General features: G+C 42.1%; 2 protein-coding genes across 7 annotated transcripts in view; both read right to left on the reverse strand.

The window, feature by feature from the left end:
- Positions 1 to 327: 327 nt before the first annotated feature.
- otx1 (orthodenticle homeobox 1) lies at positions 328 to 6012 on the reverse strand. The gene is made up of 4 exons (XM_042009484.1): positions 5669 to 6012; positions 3489 to 3678; positions 2962 to 3113; positions 328 to 1808 (listed from the first exon to the last, which is right to left on the reverse strand). Exons 2-4 carry the CDS (start codon positions 3583 to 3585, stop codon positions 1062 to 1064), a joined length of 996 nt encoding a protein of 331 aa, XP_041865418.1. The 5' UTR covers positions 3586 to 3678; positions 5669 to 6012; the 3' UTR covers positions 328 to 1061.
- Positions 6013 to 9331: 3319 nt separating this feature from the next.
- The window catches only part of ehbp1 (EH domain binding protein 1), a 148855-nt gene continuing 137473 nt past the window's right edge, over positions 9332 to 20713 (reverse strand). For all 6 annotated transcript variants that reach the window (XM_042009941.1, XM_042009945.1, XM_042009942.1 and 3 more), the window contains 4 exons: positions 18554 to 18653; positions 17548 to 17621; positions 10805 to 10919; positions 9332 to 10421 (listed from right to left, as the gene is read on the reverse strand). In XM_042009941.1, coding sequence (XP_041865875.1) covers positions 10331 to 10421; positions 10805 to 10919; positions 17548 to 17621; positions 18554 to 18653 — 380 coding nt within the window. In that variant the 3' untranslated portion in view covers positions 9332 to 10330. The remainder of the gene's footprint in view (positions 10422 to 10804; positions 10920 to 17547; positions 17622 to 18553; positions 18654 to 20713) is intronic.

Raw genomic sequence — 20713 nt, forward strand, 5'->3', positions numbered from 1 at the left:
GGATGAACATGTATGTAAGGGTGGTAGCCTTAAAGATACATTCAACATCTCACTGTCATTTTGGAGCTATAAATCCACATTTCCTCTCTCCTCTCCAGAAAAAAAAAAGAAAAAAAAAAAAAAAGAAAAAAAAAGAAAAATGCTTTTGACTCCATTATCAAGCCAAGTGCTGTGGTTCAAACATGTCCAATAAATCACGACAAAGCCCAAGAGAGGAGGAGGTTTGGTTGGAAAATGTAGAGGCTATAATAATAATTATAATAATACCTGGATCCTGGAAAGATACCCAGAACATTTCTGCATCTATGTTTTAGATCCCACCCCCCCTCCCAAAAAGACATCTCAAATTGCCCATTTTTTTATTTTCTGAGTAAAACAATGTATAAAAGCTGAACTTTATGGCCAATTTGTTCTCTTTGGAATTTTGGAAAAGAGTTACATACAGTTTCTTTTTTTTCTATTTTTTTTTTCTCCCAAAGTGGTAATAAACAATTTTCAAATTCAGAAAAAACACCAACTAAACATGGTCACTGTAACTGACCCAAATACATATTTACATATTTCAGCTCCTCAGTGCAGCTGACTAAAAATCTCTGTCATCCTAAAATAACAAATTTCAGAAATAAAAACTGTACAGGATTTGATTGGGTTGGAGGTAAAAGGGCACTGCAGGCAGTTCCTGTCGGTGCATCAGAGGGAAAATATTCCTCCCATCCAGACAGCTGGTGGTCAAAGGAGTTTGGTTGAAATGACTTTTTTTTTGTCATTTTTTAAAAACAGTTTTGTTAAGCTCTTCCAAGATTAAAAAACCCTCTCTTCGTCATCAGGAAACTGTTCCTGATGCTTTACGGGACTTGAAGGGTTTTTTTCTTTCTCTGTTTAAGCCGAAGAGGACGAAAGGGAGGCAAAAAACAGTCCGATTTCTGTGCATTCCTGCTGCTATCGTGTTACGTTATGGTTCATAAACTCTTTTGTCTTAAAAAACAAGCAACAAGCTAATCTGGCAAATAAAAAGAGGGAGCAGGCGAGCAGGGAAGGGGCTATATAAAAAAAAAGGCTGATCACAAGACTTGGAACCTCCAGGAGGCCTGGTCTTTGTAGTCCAAGCAGTCTGTGGTGTTAAAGTTGAGCTTCCATGAGGAAGCTGCAGTCTGCTCTTTGTAATCCAGGCAGTCAGAAGAGTTGAAGGCCAGGCCGGTGCCACCATAGGCCTGGTGGTGGTGGTGATGGTGGTGCCCTGACGACTGGCTGATGTGGTGATGCGGGTGGCCTGACATAGAGGAGGCTGTCATGGGGCTGAGCTGATGGGGGTGGTGGTGGGAGTGCATCGGGGCTAGATAGGAGCCGCAGTCCACACCACTGAAGTAGGAGCTGGATGGGGTGGGGTAACCTTGGCCATAGCCTGGCGTCTGGTTATAGGACATAGGGTAGGAGGTGGCAGCGGCAGCCGAGCCTGACATTGAACGCTGCATACAAGAGGCATTAGATGGGGGTCCAGGCTCAGGGAGTGGGGCCACAGCAGGAGCAGGGGCATTTCCGGGGGAGATAGCTGGGCTCCATATGGAGGAGACGGTACTGATGGAGGTAGAGGTGCTGCTAAGCGCTGCAGGGCCTGTGTGATTTGTGGATGAAGATGAAGATGAAGAAGAGCCCGTGCTGGAGACGGCAGGAGGCGTAAACTGGCCACTGCTCTCCGATCCAGTGCTCTCCCGGGCCGGAGAAGACTTCTTCTTGGGCGGCCTGGCTTTGGCACTGCTGCCGCTCTGCTGCTGCTGGCGACACTTGGCTCTCCTGTTTTTGAACCACACCTATGACCAAAAACACCAGACAGAGGTTAGCAACGGTACACGATCTCATCTTTTCACGGAAAAAAAAAGAAACTCCTGGGACATGCTGGGAGTACATTATGGAAGAAAATTGAGGGTTATTATCCATCAAGGTTCATTTCCACCCCGGCCCCTTGGCTTGGATCAGCCAGGGGTCTAATTTCATACCTGGTAGACGGCTCTAAGATAACAGGCTATTGAGTTTCACCACACAGTAGGGTAACTCTAGAGCATCAAGAGGGTAGGATTTTGTAGAGCATTTTGTTTCACACACATTCTGAAAATAACTTAAACTGTGAGAGAGAGAGACCTGCCTTGGTTTCCCCCCATGGCTTACTAGTTCAACACTATACAGCTGTGTTTACAGGGAAACTTCTGGCCTGTTCATTATATTTCTGACCAAATTGCATTTGGGTTGCATCAAATAATAAAACCAACACAAATGTAATTTATGACCGATCATCTGAAAAGTTTTGTTTAAAATTAATAGGATAACATAAATTGAATTTTGTCAGTGTGTGACTGAAGAAGGCAAACTGAACCAGTCAACTGAGCTAAACCTCAAACAAAAGGTGGATAAAATGAGATTAACATAAAAATGCTCCTGTTTAACAAAATTACTGGAGTTACTTTCCGAGTAATGTTTTAAAATAATTAAAATGAAAGCATTACCAATTTAAAAGACTTATCAAGAGACTCTCAAAGTCCAGAAATTTCTCAAATATGCCCAAATTTTACTTCATATCCCATTTTTTTAAATATTTGCTTTAAGAATGCTAAACAATCGAAATAGCATAAACAGACAAAAATAAATAAATTATAAATCATTAAAGTAGTTAATAGCTTGCTAGCTAGCTTATAGTAACTGTTAATTAACACGCGTGACGTCACTAACGGTCGAAATGTTGAACTTTACTCATTTATTTCTGCCCTCTAATTGAAAACAAAGACGGCTCCAGAATTAAAAGACGTAATTTTAAAAGCGAATAGGCCTACTAACGGTAATTAGGAGCTAAAACTGAAGACAGAAATTTTCCCTTGTGGGTCAGACAATTTGCGTTAAAAAATAAATAAAAATAGCGAAGGTTAATGTGCACCAGTCGGAGGAAGAGATTAAAATGCCGCATCTTTTTACCTGGACTCTGGACTCAGGCAGGTTGATTTTTAAAGCCACCTCCTCTCGCATGAAGATGTCCGGGTACCGGGTTTTGGCGAAAAGAGCCTCCAGGACGTCGAGCTGCGAGCGGGTGAAGGTAGTCCGCTCCCGCCGTTGCTTCCTGGGAGTCGCTGCGGGCAAAGAAACGACACGAAAGGACGTCAAAAAAGAAAAGTGAAAGTGGTATATAACACTGAAAATAGCATACTCCAGGAGCCATGAGCCTGATCCCTGTGTGTTAAAATGAGCTCTGGAAATATATGAGAAAGGAGGGAAATTATACACCAACTGAAGAATATTTAGCGTTACGTATTTATTCCCATTCAAATAATAACAATTAAAATGTTTAAGTTATTTAGTTGTAACAACCGACATAATGAAGATAATATTGCGACTCAAACTGGCATTAAGTTTTATATGACAAAAAAAAGTGCATTAATGTTCCAAACTCGTGTTAAAAGTGTGTATGAAAGTTACACACGCGTGTGAGTGTTTCAGGCGCCTACCTGGGTAGCCCACCGAGGGGTGCAGCAGGTCCATAGCAGCGCCGCTGAGCCCCAGGCCATTGACGCCATAGGGGGGCTGTTTGAGGTAGGACATCATGCTACAGGCGGTCACTGCTCCACCCAGCTCAGGCCAGTGGTTCGGTTTCCCCCGATGCTGCAGCTTGACGGGACAGGGGACCGATCCAAGTCACTGTACACACACGGAACCGAGAGAAAATATTATAAACACCTGAGTTCAGAAAGAAAATTAGGCCAGAAAGCTTTTCAGAAAGCGGGACTTGACAGATTAAATTAATCAGGGGAGAAATTACATATACTGAAACGTTGATTAGCATCCTGCCCATTTTTATTATTTTTACTTTACAAATCCACTTCGTTTTGTTGCAGATGTATTCAAACTCAAACATTACGTCAAACTCACAACAAATCGATACTGTAATTATTCAGTGGCAGTGGGATATAAAACCGTGGGTTAATGTGGGATGGACTTCTCATATTTAATTATATATATATAAAGCAAAAAAAAAAAAAAAAAAAAAAAAAACCCTTCAGCAGTCTGAGGTTTTTCTCAGGGAGGATAACGGGGGTCAAACGGCTGCTAAAACCTGCCTTAAAACCCCAGCCGAGGGAAGGAAATTATATGTCTCAGCAAAGCAGGATTTATTCTCAATATAAAAACCGAGAGCTACACTGACAAAAGACAAACAAAAGAAGTTCTGTATAAATAAAAAACAGTTATTATAAATCCGGTCGTGGTCTACAAGAGCTCACACATGCTGGTCTTTATGAATGAACATGAACCGCTCAGTAATTATATATTTTAAAATATATAATCGAAACGCGCTCTTTTGTGATATTAACTTTAAAATGTAAAATCTGAGCAATTTATTACAGATAATGCAGTGACATTTATTGCCTATTGTCCAAAACTATATAGGATTAATATATTAATACAGCTTATTGAAACTTTCAAAAACTAAAAAGACAAATTTAGTTGTTTGCTTCCTTATTCATGGCTTGTTTTTAAATTCATGAGCCAACTTTTGAGATTAAAACTGCAGCCTGCTGAGTTATTAAAGTGTGTTTGGTGTGTGTGTTTGCCGGCACCTTCTCACACTCACACATACATAAAAAGATGGATTATGGATGTGGTTTGATAATCTATAAAAATCACAGCTGAAGCCTTTCTGTAGTCGGTCACTCCTGTTTGTTTCGGGTCGTCGCACTTTGTGTGTATTTTGACCAGAACCAGGATCCCTGTGGATCCTCAGTCCACGGCTGAGGCCAGCTGAATTAAAATCCACCATACAGGGAATCATTTTGTCCGGACAGCAAGCTCTTTTTATTCTTTTAAAATGATCTCATATGTTATTTTTTTAAATAATAAACAGTTTTCTTATTTATATATGCCAGCTTTTAATTAAAGTAAATAAATAAGGTAATCTTACCAACATTAAAGTAATCTGCAGCCTTACCCTCACTAAATAATTTACTGTGGTAGCTGATGAAAGTTTGATTGTAACGCGCAGCCGTGAAGTGTGAAAAGTGAGAATTAAATTAGTGAGATCATTTTAACAATGAGCTCCAAACCTAAAAACCCAGCAAACCAAACGTGTATTCCAGCGGCTCTTTAAAGCGCATTTCCAGCTCTGCCAGGCCGGAGTGAAAAGGCGAGATCTCGGTGCAAATGAACTCAATTAGAATTTAGATTAGACCTCCGGGGAGAGAGCGTTTCAGAAGGGCTCTTATCAGCAAAATAAATTAACAAAAACCAAAACACGCCTCTCCAATTATCTACTAAGTGCTTCAAACGCTTTAATGGCCAATTGCTCTCAAAACCTGACAGGGAGTAACTGGAATAGAAATATGAAAATGATGTAGCCTACTCTGAAAGAAGTTGGTTCAATTTATTCGTTTGGAGCTGAAGTCCTCCGCGGTGCGGATTAATTGAAATCTGCACAAAAATTTCACACAAACCTGCAGCGGCGCAAATCGAAATGAGGCGCATCGTAGTTTAACAATTAAATACTTTAAAATGCATTTTTTTCTGTTTACTTTTTAAACATGTTTGATTTTTTTTTTTTTTTTTTTTTTTTTAAACACTGTTATAGTTTAGAGTAATAATGCGCAGAAACCGACCCTTTTAAATTCACGAGAGAAAAACAATTAAGAAACTTTACCTTGTTTTTGTTTAGCTTAGCTTTTTCTCCTCCAAACCTTCTCCAGAGCCCTCGGACCACAAGAGGCGAGTAAAATTATCCAGTAGTAAGGAGTCTGCAGGCACAAAAGTCGAGCAGGAACTTTCTCAAAAACAAACAACCGCGCGCGAATCGAGCAACATCACGGAGGAACTTGCAAACAGGTCAGCAGCACACGGGCGTAAACCGCGTCCTCGCTGCAGTTCCAGGCGTTTTTACGGCCAAACAAATCAAACTCATTTGCTTTCAGGGGGCTTGTCGTTGTCTGTCAGACTGTTAAGGTGATTTCTAATGGAGACGGATGGAGGATTGATCACCTTCTCTCCGCCCCGCGCCTCTATGAGCGGAGGATCACCTGCGGATCCGCCTCCCGAAGCCAATCGCAGCGCTGCGGCGGTTTGACGGACGGCGCAGGCGGCCTATCAACATTAAAAGGCAGCCGGGGGACCCCACTCCTATTGACGACCCCTTCCTCCCTCTCTTCCTCCTTCTCCCCTCCTTCTCTTCCTCCTCTTGGTCCCAAGACCAGACGGAGCGGTTTTAAAAAGATGGAAACGATTCACAGGCCTGCAGGACAGAGCGGCCTGCGCAAAGCCGTGCGCCAAAGTGCGCAAAGGAGTCAACTGAATTTAGAGGACTTGTGACTTGCATGCAAGGAAGGGACTCTGGGAGCAAATAAAACTTAAACCTGCGGACTTTTCTTCCATTTAAAAAAATCCATTTTTATTCTTGGGGTCTGTTAGTTTCACCTTGAATAAAGAGGATGTTTGAAAGAGGAAAAAAGGGTAGTACAGAGATAAAGTTGTTGTTTTGATGCGGAAAAGCTTTTGTAGTAACATATTTTGAGGGAAGGCCGTCAAAGCTTCAGCAGTTTTTATTTCTGTTCTTTCCTTTTATGCCTTTTCATCCCTTTTTGGATGAACGTGACCTGAGAGTAATAAAAACAGGAGAAGAAAAGTTAGATTTATCCATTTTGATTTTTATTGTGATACCCCCTTCCCTCCTCTTTTTTCCCCTCTCTCTCTCTCACACACACACACAAATCTCATGAATATTAATGAGGTTTAATCCCCATTTAGAATTACATTTGAGGATGGTTGACGTAAAGTTTAATAGGGAAAGACCTCAACTCAGTCAGCAGCAGAAACTGCGGTCAGTGAATGAAATCCAGCAGCATGCTGATGTTTTTTCTTTTTTAGTCAATCACACTCATAAACAAGCCGCATGTTTTGGTGTAAATGGTGGTGAGGGTTGTGGGGGATGCGGTTAAAAACACGCTGTGGATCTGTTAAAAAAAATCAAATGTAAGTCTGAGAGTCTGAGAGGAAGCAGGGATAGAAATGACATTTTTACGTGTGCGTGAGGAGGAGGAGGGGTATCAGAGTCGAGGCTGATGGGACTTAAGTCATTGACTAAATAACTTTGACAGAGAAACTTGGAGAAATGTTGGATGCCTGCAGTGATGTTGATTGTTAAGTAGTCAGTGGAAGTGCCTGAACGCAACCCTGTGCTCAGGAATGAAGTAAATCCGTGTTTTTAGGTCGAAATCAGACATAGAGGATGTGCAGCGAGAGAAGAGGCGGTGTGGTGTGTTTTTCGAGAGGTCACACACCTTTTATTTGAGTATTCTGTTTTTAATTCTCACATCTGAGGTCCGAGCAGTCAGAGGGCCGGTAAAAACCCAAATACCACCACCCCTCCTGCTCACAAGCACACACGCACACTCACACAGGCTCCGTTAAATTATGCAAAAAGGCCATTCAACAAATATGGCCCACACAACACAAAAGAAACGGGTTATACTGACATTTCCCAGCATTTATGTTTTTTTTCCTTCTTCCTCTCTCGATGTGAGACCTCGAGATAAACCCCTGAACAAGTATCAAGTTATCAAGTTGCACCAACCTTTTGTAATAAGAGTATTTTGTCTAATCCCAAATTGCAGTTGAATTTTCTTAATGCTGAGCTGGTAAAGCCTGGGATTAGGCGGCGAGGAGAGGAGGGGGAAAAGTTTTGTCCCTTCAGCCGGCAGGATTGAAAGCGGGGATCTGCGGGGATGTCGGTGCTTATTAAAACGATGATGCATAAAACACAGAGTTTGTAGCTCCGGCGCTGCACGCAGAGACCGCTCTCCCTCAGGTGTAGCAGCGAAGAAGGCCGAGCGGCGCGCGGCACCTGTGAGGTGAGGCCAGGAGACATCAAAGCTCAGGAGATAATCCATTCAGCTGAAGGATCCTCAGCTGCACAGCAGCGCCGAGCCACCGCGTCGCTCTTATTCACCGAAAATAAAGAAAGAAGAAGAAGAGAGAAAAAAAGGAAACCGACTCCAGATGTTTTTCACTCCTTTCTGCTGGAAACATTAAAGAAACCCGAGTGATGCTGCAGAGGTAAGACGGAGCAGATTTTCTGTTTCAATAACACGTTAAAACATCTGAATAATCATCTGCAATGACTTTTAGAATTTAGCCTTGGAGTGGGTTTTCTGTATCTGGACTAATGAAAACGGAAAAAAAAACTAAAGTGGATTTTAAACCGGAGCTACAAAACTTCGGAACTAATTCTGCAGCATTAAGAAAAGTTCAATTTGACGCACGAGCTGCTCCGTTAGGACAAAATAAAACAGACTTTATATGACTAAATATTAAATAACTTGTACAGGTGTGATTTTTAGAAATAATGTATATATCTATAAAAAAACGTCCTGACTTGTTTATATGTTTTCATTCTCTTCTTTAGTGTAAACTAAAACAAAGCGCCTCGGGGGACGTAATGTGCGTAATTTGCGTCTACAGTCAATTCCAAGCAGATAAGAAACGAATCAGCAAATTAATGGGAAAGTATTAGAGAGTCGGGGGAGGACGTCTGCTGTCACAACCGATTTTACTGCAAAATCGGGGACAGGAGGCCGCCTGCAGAGACGGAGCGGAGGGTTAAACCGCGCGGATAGGATTTTTCCCATTAATAATTTATCCATATTTCTTATCCGTCAGCGAATTAGTGCATTTTAATAACTTCAAATTAAAGAGTATAATATATATATGTATATATATAGAATTTTTTTTAGAAAGCTCAAAATGAACAAGTTTCCCCGGAGCTTCTCCAGCTCCGCTCCCCTGGTCTCCGGCGCTCAGAGGAAACATCGCTCCGGACAAGGTGGTTTCTCCTGCTCGACACAAACCTCACCATAAGAAAAGAAAGAGAGGAGAAGAAAAAAAAAAAAAAAAAGAGGGGGGAGAAAAAAGAAAGACCCTAACGCCAATTTTAATTTATAAACACGCACGGGGGAATTGAACAGATCCCGGAATAATAAGCATCGCTAAACGGAGCGCGGGCTGGTGGAGGCGCTGATAGGGGCCACTTATGTGCAGTGCTGCTGCCAAAGGCGTGCATACATTAAAATAACTTTAAAATAATGTGACAAGGAAAAAAAAAATAAGTCATAGATTTGGATCAAGTGAGTCTGAAAGTAAACCAGACTGTAGTTTTTTATGTACAGCTATGAAACAGAAAAAGAAAAAATCTCAATGAAAGCTACAACTGGATTAAAATTCAATCTCAAATGTTAACACAATAACAAAACTGTGTCAGTAAAGTTTTAAATATCTGTCTAGTGTCTGAGGATTAAAAAACCAGCCACACTCTGCCTCATGGTGTATGAAATCATAAAGACTTTATTACTGAAGACTTGGGTTATGACACTGGAATAAATAATCAGATAAATGTTCACACATAAAGGACATCTGCACCAGGTCTGGAGTTCTAAGAGATGCTATGGAAGCATATTTATCCTCTTCTGAATACAATAAATAGAAACCAAAAGTTGTTGAGCAAAATGCACATGATATGTGATGGCAGATTCAGTTCCAAGCAGCTTATAGGACAAACGGAAATAAATAATATACATATTTGTTGTTTCTGACTGCTGAGTATAAAGGAGGATTTGGGAAGCTATGGGTCAGAGCAGTGACTGAAATATACAACAGTGTGTTTTTTTTTTTAACGTGATCTTTTGGTAAACTGCTTTCAAGCCAAGCCATTTAAAAAAAGCAATAGGAAAGATTTATGCAAGATTTACGAACAGTAAAGCAGTTAAGATCCTTTACAAGTAAAAAGTGAAGTAATTAAAAGTACACAGTCAAGTAATTAAGTAGCGTGAAAAGTCTGATGTCACTCTTTTTTTCCTTAAAAAAAAAACAAAGGTCTTCATCATTTTCTCAACATGATGAAGGAAAGAATAAAAAGGTAAAATTCCCCTCATTAAACCCTATTGTGCTGTACCTCAAACTGACTGGCGAACACATTCAGACAGAGGCTGTGCTGCATCATCATTACAAACAAATATCAAACTCTTTGTCAGGGCTTGACCTGCTCTCGTCTCATATAGTGTATTTATATTACATCCAGGTACCGTTCTCAGTAAAGTCAAACAGAATTAACATTTTAAAATATGTAAGTGGGACAGAGAGTCAGTATAAAGTTGAAGTCTCAGTTAATCCGCCCCAAACATAAACCGCGTCAGGATTTCAACGACTGACAGAAATTCTAAAAGCTTCTATCAAATAATATTTTTAATAGAAAATCTGAATAATAATCATGATACATTTCTTTTATCGGCTACATTTGTTGGTTGTGTTTTTCTGACAATCATTGAAGGACACACTTCTCCTCTTTCTTGGCCATCTTGCCTTTGTTCTGCTCCAGCGTCCTCTCCAGGTGCTCGTCCTCCTCCTCGGCCCTGCGGACGGAAAACGTCAAAAGGTCAGATGTCTTGAAGGGTGGGGGGAAGGAGATAGAGGGAGATACACAGGTAATACTGTCGGTGCCATGGCTACGGTTGCTGCGGCACCTGTGGAGTGGCTTCGTGCCAGGGGCCAGGCTCTGACCTTTCACCTGCCTGGCACCCTGTTGGCGGACGGTGCCGCCAATCTGGAAGGGATCCCGCCTCTGCGGGGGGGTGCTGCAGGCCGGCTGGAACACTACGGGCCTGACGGCATGTTTCACTGCTGCTGCTGAGGAACTTCAGGAAAAGCAGGCCACCCCCACAACCCACCGAAGACAGCTGGACCTCTGTGTGTTTTCATAATTTTGTATTTTTGACTGAGACTTATTTCTACTTACTGTTTCTCCTGGGCATCCAGGTCCCTGACCAATGCATCTCGTTTGTTGACCAGTATGACCAGCTCATCCAGCAGCAGCTGCTCCCGTCTCTTCTGGGCCTCGGTTTTCTGCCAGTCTGCAAAAACACCGGAGGAACAAAATCCTTCAGAGCTGGACAAATGGAGAACCTTTTATTTTTTTCACATTTTAAAAACCTGAAGGAAAAGTTTAATTTGTGTTGTGTTGGGAAAACTGCTGAATGTTCAGACTGATGCAGACGTTTCTGCACAACAAACACTTCTGATTTAAGAGTTTTAAAATCATTTTCATCACAGGACACTTGTTTGTGACCTGAAAACTTTGGAGCTTCCTCACTGAACGCTTCAACAGCTTCAGATTGTTGGTATTTGGAAAGAGGAACAGTTCGATGAAAGTTCATCCTCTCATCCTGCAGAAGAAAAACAAGATGGAGACCCAGAGCTGCTCTGATCTCCAGTGTGTGAATGTGATGTGTAAACACACTCCATCAGGTTGCGTGTGTGCTCAGTGATGATGCAGAGTCCTGAGCAAACACACGTGAAGCATACTGTCATGTTTTTGTGGAGCTTCATGACATGGCTACATTCCTACAAGACAATGCTACTCCTGTGAAGTTCATCTGTACCTTAAAAAGCCTGACATCGTTTCATTTTTCACCCAACTTTTAAAAATAAAAGAATAATTTAGGAATAAAAGTCACCTCACTCAGTCTTTCTCAGAAACATCTAAGTGATTTCTATCACCTGAACGTCACCTCAGAGACAAACAGGTTCCTCAATTCTTGAGCTAAATAAACAAACAAACAAGCAGGTGAGCCCCTGACTATAGTCTCTCAGTTCTCCAGGGTCTTTCCAGGAAGGGGCCCCACAGGGTCCAGGTGGGACCCTGATCCAAATCCCCTCAGCCTCCCCTTGGAGGAGGGGGGGCTGCCCACAGGAGAGCACTCAGTCCCCCTGGGGCTCAAATATCCGCCTGGCGCCCTCAGCTCCACATTCAGCCAACAGCAGCGCAGCACTTCCTCCCTCCCTCCTCAAAACTCAACGTTAATGTCATCACAGCATCGATGCTCCATGTAAACTATTTATTTCAGAACGACACGCCCTGCACCAACTTTTTAATTTAACTTCATTAGTTATATATATATAAAAAAAGGAAAAAAAAACTGCCTCTGCTCATCTGTTGGAAAGGTTCAGATGAAAAGCATGAACAGGTCAGCGTGCAGATTCATTCTGCTGTCTCACGGCTGAAAGGAGGGAAATCTCCAGCTTCTTCTCAGCTCAGTGTGAGAACGTGTCCCCCTCCAAACCCTCCTTCGTTTCTTAAAAAAAACTGCTTCGTCCCAGAGAGAATTCAAACACAGCTGACTTCTGTAGGCATCGTCAGGCCTCTATCAATATTTAACCGGCTATTGATTCCAGAATAAAAGCAATGTTGTAAAATGTCAGCCCCAAAATAAGTGTGGCTTTATTAAAAATAAATATTCCCCCCCTCCTCATTGAGTCAAATTGTGGCAGTCAGACTGTGTGTGTGTTAGCGTGTCACGCTGGGCCCAGTGTGTTTGTCCTGAAAGGTCTGCACTCTCTTCATTGGCCCCGCTCGTCCCTTTGAAGTCGACCACAGAGCGAAATGAACACAGTCCCAATATTTGGCCCTGTACGTTCCTTACTCCCTTCTTCTTTTTTCCTTCGCAGAGAAGCAAATTTACCCTCCCTCTGGTTTTGCGTGGGAGGCAACAAACACTTCAAAACCACTAAATGTCACCAAACCTGCTTCTGAACGCTGGTTGTTTCCTTTTTCTAAACAATCTAGATTACTGAGGAACCGAGCCAAGCTGTGAAGAAGAAAAGTGGATGAATCATCATGTGAGTCAGGTTTGAATAATTGTGAGACAGGAATGTGTGCAGCCACATCCGTCATAACTCTCCCACAATTTTCCTTTTCACAAAACAGGACTACAACAGAAAATTAGAAAATACCCCCCTTCCTCAAAAAAAAAAACAAAAAACAAAACAAAACACAGAGAGGTATAAAGGTATAAAATAAAATAAAAAATCTGTCCTCTTCCTCCTTCAGAGTACCTTTCAGCCAAAAAGCCAAAGTCCTGGATCCGGAGCAGGGAGAAGAGGGGGTGGAGGGGTGTGCACTGCTGTCAATCACATGTGGCAAAGCCCCGCCCCCCTCATTAGGAAGGTAAACAATAAAAAGAGCCGATGAGAGACGTGACCAGGCAACACCAGAGTGGGGCAGGCTGGGTAACCAGAGACGCAGGAACAAACAAAACACCCTGCAGCCACTCTCAGCCCCCCTCACATAAGCCACGCCCCCTCGATCAGAGAGAGAGGGAGAGAGGGAGAGAGGGGTTAAAGACTTAGTGGAGTGTGTACAACTCACATGGTATTCAGATAAACCTCACCGTGCAAACCAACGGTAACCATGTGAGTCTGCCCAAGGCACACAAGAATGTGCTGGTTCAAATCCCCATGAACCCTCCCTCAGCCACCAGCCCGCGCTCTCCAAAGCTAAATTTATTCAAGAGTGCAAACTGGTCCAAAGCTGCAGCCCCCTCAAAGCCAGGCGAGAGCGTCCGACATGCATCTGCACGTCTTCCTTCTCTGTTTTCCGCCAAATACGACGGCGGGGCATTAAAGCATCTGGTCCAGTTTCATGAACTGATAGATCACAATAACCGAAGACGTTTCCACTGCTCTCTCCGCCTCTTGTTCTTCTGCAAAAGGCCCCTGAAAGTTGGTTTTGGCACAAGTCCAAGTAGTAATAGTAGTATCAAGAGACAAAAAGTGGCACCAGAAGAAAGTTCAGGGAAAAAACGGCTGATAGATGAAAACCAAAGATTCTCCACCGTGTTCATTAGTCATGTTTATATGCACAACATTTCTTCAATCGGGTTATAACTCTGATCAGACCTGCTCACATTGACCCTGAAAAAGTTATTCCGAAGTCTGTTTACATCAGGGATCTCAATCTCTAATCTTTGAGGTTTTACACGTTTCCCTGCTTCAACGCAACTAACTCAAATTAATGGGTCACTGCAGAACTTGATAACAAGCTGTTGGATTCATTTGATTTGAATCAGGTCTGTTGGAGCAGGAAAACATCAAAAACCTGCAGGACTGTGGATCTCGAGAACCAGAATTTGAGATTTCTGATTAAATGTTTGAAATAATTTTTACACATCTGCAAAACATCTGTCTGGCTTTCTGGAAACTGCAGTAGAAGAAGAAGAAATGGTGCAAACACTCCATGTACATATTGATTATTGACTTACTGATTATATGATGTCCCCACTTAATAATTTTAAGTTCTTTTAAAATCTCAAGCAATTTATTTGTATCCCATACCGACCAGGTCTGTTTTAAATGAAATAACCTATGTAACGTCAGACTTTTTAGCACATGGCTAATGATCACCGAGTGGAGACAAAAACAGCCTGAAAATCAGCAGAAACATCCGCTCTGCATGGGACCCTGATTTCCTGACTTCTCCAAAAGACACTTGTTATCGTTTGTTCCAGTCAACCTGCCGCTCTGAAAGAGTCGACGACATCATCAAAAGTTGCCCATGTGATAGGATTGCAGAGTGCACCTAATCAATCAGGGTTTGTAGCGCACCGCCCCGATGTGTTACAAAGCCCAAATAGATTTACAAATGATGTGTGTGTGTGTGTCGTGGGTGTGGAGAGGGATAAGCTCCTGCATAGGATTACATATTGATTTTAAACATATAAAAAAGCTTATCATATCAAACCGTAACAGGGAAAACTCGGAGACCCGGCTATGCATAAATCCCTTTTAGAAGGCGAGAGGGCGTCCACTTTAAAACACGCGCGCACACACACACACGCGCACACACTCACAGGCCCTTGAAGTGAGCCAAGACACAGTTTTGTGTGTGCGCATACATAGGTGTGAATCGGCAAGCAGATAAAGAGGGCATAGTGGATCAATTTTGTGGCAGGGAGATGAGAGTGTGGCATATAGATGGCATTTTCCCACCTGGCATTACACCAGGACAGTACAAGGAGGTGGTTATCACTGAGCATGCTCATAACGAACATCAACACCGCCCTGAAAGTCTCCACTCGTTCTTAAATTATTTATTCTTCCATGTTAAATCTGATTGTTTTAAACCAAATCAGATCTAAAATGTTTTTCTTTAAAGATGACTTGTATGTGATGCTCATGATGATGTTGGCATGGAAACAGTCTCTGAGTCATGACTTGTCTGATCTTGTCCACTACTTTATTTCCAATATTATCTTCTGTCTGATAGTCAGACTGATCCCAAATTTAAACCTGTAATCGTGTGATTTAATCTTCGTCATAGATTTAATTTTTTTGAGATGCATTTTATGTCTGTAATAATCTTTTTTTTTTAATGTAAACTCAGAAAAAATTTAGCCACATAAAGGTATTTCATCAGCCACAGTCAACAGCAAAAATAGTAAATACCTATGCTGCCGTCTGTAAAACAGATTTTACAGCTAAAGTACCTGATCTAAGCTTCAAAGTTGATTTTGTGTCTGCCATTCAAGTTAGCAAGACAAGTATGGACAAAATACTTATGCTACTTAGGCATCCCGGAGGCACGTGTTTGACTTCAGTCTGCAGCATAAACACACTGCATGTTGAGTCCAGTTAGAGTTGCAGCTCAACCTGTTTAATTAGACACATCTAATCAAGTTACTGATCGAAGTACGGTTGATGCTGCAACACTGTGGTCTACGACGAGATGTTCAAGACTTTCTGCTGCTTTTCTCTGTGAGATCATCGTTCCTGCTTGTGTAGCTGAATTCACTGAAGATTTGATCTTTTAAGTTGCTTTAGCTCGTTTAGATTGGAGACGTTTGATTAAATATTGTTTTAGTTGTTTAAATGTGTCTGACTAATGCAATATTTAGTTTTCTTTTCTGGTGTCATGTACATGAAGCAAAGCAGGAAACTTTTCATCAATGCTTAGAAAGCTCAGATAATTAAAGAGAAGCTCTTTCTGAATGATTTCTTGTTTTGGTTTATTTTTTAGTCTGTGAGCTTTGCAGCACACTGACCTGGACTGTCTGTGTGTGACTGCAGGTTGACTGAAAGGATGGGACAGATGGAGTGGTGTGTTTGACTGACTGCAGGTATATATTTTTCTCAGCAGGGTGTGTGTGTGTGTGTCAGGGCAGTTGAATCACAGTGATGCGAGTTTTTTTCTCTCATCTCTGTCTGTCTGTGTCATTGACTGGCCAACCAAATCAGCAATTACTCGCACTCCGACCATCGCTCAATAGACCTGCCCAAGCACCAAATGGGGGCTACACACCTGTGTGCTCACACATACACACACACACACAGAAAAAGACAGACACACAGGTGGACACACAAACACACCTATGAGGTGTAAACACACAGATGCAGACAGATCCTGACACACACACATCCACACATCCACACACACACACACCAGCAGCTCTCCTCCCAGCAGCTCAGAACTATCTGTGGCTGCTACAGAAAGGAAGAGCCTGTGAATGTTAAGTGCCTCCCTTAGGGAGGAAAATAAGGCTGACTGATAAGTTAGTCAGCTGCAAATCCAACAAGTCCACATGAAGGCAGAGAGGAACGCAGTGACACGACACACACCACCTCTCCACCTCAGCTCACATACTATCTCTGCTCTCTCACACACACATGCAGGTGAGCAGGCAGACACATCAAATAAATCCAATGTATAAAGAAGAGTGTGCTCACAGGGAGACCCACGGCCACACGTAAAAATAACACACATTTAAAAAGACAAAGATTATACACAAAACTAAAGCACATTCAAAACAAACACGGCAAAAAAAATTAAAATCCATCTGTTTGACGTTACCAGAGAAAACAGGAAATCAACCTGTTAGCAGCTCCTGCTCAGCTATGCAGGTCTGCTCCCCCCTCATCGACCCCCGCTCTGCTTGGTCCACCTACTTGCTAATTACAATTGATTTATTATGGACCAGGTAGCTTATCAGGTGAAATGACAATGGCTGTCCGAAGGCTGGGAGGAAAAGGAGGGTTTGTGAGAAGGAGGGGGTGGTGGTCAATGTCGAATAGCAAAATCAATTAGCATTGATTGGCAAAAGGTTCATTTTGCCAAAGAGGACGTAGTCGAAGGAGATTAAACTTTCCCCGCCCTCCGACAACTTTGATACGACACAATGGCTGCTTTACCGGCTGCCGTGTCATTAACAAGCTTTTGATAATAAAACTGCAGGTTTTTTTTTTTTTAAAACTTCACAAACCTCCTTAATGCAGCTGTGGCTAGATTTCAAATCAGGCTTCAGCTAGTTGGGTCTGGCTGGGAAACAGATAGTATTGATGATGTATCAGGAAGCAAAATCCTTCACAAGCTCGCATCTTAATCCTCATCAAGAAGCAGATGCAGAATTCAAATCATCCTGCTTCAGGCCCTTGATGAAGGCTGATCAGCAGACAACAGCTGCACAAATCTGAGTAAGACTCACAACAACTGTCCAGAGGTTGCTTTCTCTTTTAGCAGCCATTTTGGCTCTTAAATATGTATCTAGTGGCGAGACGTCCACCAGAGAACAAAATGAACTTGATATGCAAAATAAAAAGAGATTTCTTTACAGATGGTTAGCAATCATTAACATTATCAACTCAAAAGTGATGTCAAACTGCACAGCAACATGTTAAAGGTTTGACTCAACATACTCTAATTTAACTCACCCTCGATAGCCAGCATGGCTCTCAGCTCTCTGTTCAGCAGTTCGAATCGTCTCTCCAGATCGTGCTCTTTCTCCCTGTGGCAAGTTAGAGAAAAACACACACACACACCAAAGTTCATCAATATGTTAATGACTAAATCATTAAGTACTTAAAGAAACCTGCAATAAACATCGATTCAGCCACTCGCCTGAACCTTCTACTGCTTCACATTAATCTACTGCACATAACTGATACTCATAGTGCGCTCACACAGCCCTGACTGAACCGGTGTGTTTGTGCATGAGGACAGAAAAGAATATTCAAAGAAAGGTGAAAATGCATTCAAACAGAATAATTGTGTACCCACGGATGCGAGTCTCTGTGGCCCTGCATGTATCCGTGTTCTGTGAGGTTTGTGTGCCTGTACGCAGCGCAAATTGAATTCTTTCCTCTTTCAGCCATATTAAAAAATGAACTAATTTGGTCTCTAATAGAATTTGTCCTTCACAGGCGCCTTTTCTCCTCGCCTCCACAAAGAGAGAACAGAAAGGGCTAATAATCAGCCCTTCTGTCAATTGGCCACTTTAAAAGCCTCCCCTTTCCCACGATATAATGTGATTATGAATACTTCAATCTCTCCTCCACTCGTGCGCTTTGAAATCCCGACAGCCGCAAATGAAGAAAAAGGCAGTGTGTGTGTGTGTCTCCACCTGTCGCAGCTGACCACATACAAAGAAACTAGAGATAGAGTAGCGATCGTCACATTTCTATTGATTTCATATCCCTTCCACAAGTAAATCAATGAGTGTATAGACAGAGGGGGTGAATGGAGTGGTGAGGACACTCCGCCCTGTGTGGCTTCAACGAGTTTGACCCGATGCTTGAAGACTGAAGAGATGTTTTCCAGGATTTTAGTGTCTCACAAACACAAGCAGGTGCTAAGAGAAGCTTCCCACAGATTCAAACTTCTTTAATTTAGTACAAGGGAACGAAATAATGAACAGAAAGAGAGAAAAACTATACATACAGCAGTGAGAGCTGATTCTGTCTCCTAATGAGGGCATTCTTCTTGTTGACCAGCATGAACCACTCCTGCATCATGGCCTCCTCTTCCTCCTTGTTGTTGCCTAGAAAAGGATCAAAAAACATCATCAATAACATACCACGTTAAATTCTCCAATATCAAAAGGTAGATGAAACACGCATGAAAGACAACTCTGTGCCACTGCAGAGTCAGCATGCCTGATATTTATGTGTGTGCGTGTGTGTAAATACACCCCTCTGCTATAGTCTTTGTGTAAACATTCACATACTTCATGGCTTGTCTTCACAACGTCAATACGGCTTCAACCAGGGCGGGATTAACTCAGCGATTACTTTGTGCACCTTTACACAGTGAAGCATTTCACTGTAGGGCAATACATATCCAACCAATCACTCAGCGGGCTTCAGAAAAAAAAAAAAGCTGTCCAACACAGCGCTAGCAAGGCTCAGATGCATGGCTAATGCAAACCTGGGGTTAAAGCTCTGTGCTCTAACTTGCTTACACGGTACAACGGAACGCACACAGCTGATACAGACCGAGCACATCCGATGAAATCATCAAATGTTAGAAAAAAAAATCATGTCTGACCCATAGTTAGAGTCATACTGGCCTCAGTACACCAAATTCAGATTATCATGAGGATTTATAAAAATAGATTATCCATCTGTACTTAAATGGTTCAAAACTTGTTAATAGATTAAGATCTGGGTTCAAGCCCAAAGAGATCTGAAGGTCTTCTAATGCAGAACAGGCACGAGATGAATAAATCTGCGTTGTTTAAGTTGTGAAATTGCTCATACTAAAAAGAAAAAAAAAGGAACAAGAATAAAAAGCAGTACTTTTAATCCATACTAGTCCTCAATATTTCTCAATGTCTATCAGTTGTATTCAGCTAAAACAACAGGATCAGTCCTTTAAAACTGTATGTAAATGCTGAGCAGCAGCAGTAGGTTAAATGTTGGTCACATGTCATTTTCCATCTGTTTGGTTTGTTTTGTCCACTTTCATCTCACATGAATCAGATTAGAAACTTAAATGCAATTGAATCTTTAAACCAGGAGTAGTAGGGTATTTTGTGCATGAATGAATTCCTCTGTGGTCAGATCATGCAGCTCTGTGTTTGTGTAGAATTGGCACAAGAGCTTTGCAGCACTTGAGGTCAGTTAACCAGCGACAGCATCTTTAATCCGCCACTCAGTACGTCTGTGAAGAGAAGAAACTGAGAGATGCAGGATTGTTTTTGGGGCTTAAGTTATTATCTCTTGCTGGTTTTTGTTTCCTTTATTTAGACGACGGTTCAGTAGCTGGGAAACTACAACAGGGATCATAACAGAATTAACACACACACACACACAAAAAAAAAAAATAAAAATAAATAAATACACCTAGGCCTTGTGCATCATACCCCTATACAATTTATTTTTTAAGAATTCAGAGTCAAGCTGATTTAACTTTGACACATTCAGGATAAAAGAAACTTTGAATATGATGACAACCTGTAAACAAATGAGTGATTTATCAGAACGTAATCTGTGGAATCCACACACACTGAGCACAGGGAGTATTGGTTCACGGATGACAAAAGGCAGACGCGTGGATGTGTGTGGACACCGGTGAGTGTGTGGACATTTGTGATACTCTGAGCCAGCAGATGTATGTAATTTCATTTAGGAGGTGGAAGTGGGGAGGGGGGGTGAGAGGAAAGAAAAACGAGCGAATGAAAAGAAGCTTCGGGATTTAGCAGAATCGGGGCTCGTGGATTACTGTAGTCAACTTTGAAATGGACGACACTCGGAGGAGGGATAAAGCCTGTGCTGACAGGTCATTGTGCTGCCTCCAAGTCAAATAAAACAAGCAAATAATAATGGCAAATATTAAGCTCCTGTGACATTGTGGCGAGGCGGGTTGGAAGACGAGGAGGGATTATAAAGCTATATCCCCCACCGTTAGCCAGCCAGCAGCCGCATTTCATGAAAGGGTGGAAGGGAGGGAGAGGAAAGGAGGAGAGAAGGAGAAAGGCAGGGAGGTCAGAGGAAAGGTAAGATAAAGGAGACGAGGGGGGGGAGAGAAAAGGAGGTAAAGAAAGGGTAACAAGAAGGAGAAAGGGGCGAGGAGGGACGGGGACAGAAGGAGGAAAAGTGG

The sequence above is a fragment of the Melanotaenia boesemani genome, chromosome 16, assembly GCF_017639745.1.
Source record: "Melanotaenia boesemani isolate fMelBoe1 chromosome 16, fMelBoe1.pri, whole genome shotgun sequence".
Classification (NCBI taxonomy): domain Eukaryota; kingdom Metazoa; phylum Chordata; class Actinopteri; order Atheriniformes; family Melanotaeniidae; genus Melanotaenia; species Melanotaenia boesemani.

Bases quoted from the DNA above. Each gene is read 5' to 3' on its own strand.
- otx1 (XM_042009484.1), bottom strand. From the start codon at position 3,585: ATGATGTCCTACCTCAAACAGCCCCCCTATGGCGTCAATGGCCTGGGG. The intron at 3,114-3,488 runs GTAGGCGCCTGA...CTTTGCCCGCAG, and splicing joins CCCCTCGGTGGGCTACCCAG to CGACTCCCAGGAAGCAACGG. The intron at 1,809-2,961 runs GTAAAAAGATGC...TTTTGGTCATAG, and splicing joins TGCCTGAGTCCAGAGTCCAG to GTGTGGTTCAAAAACAGGAG.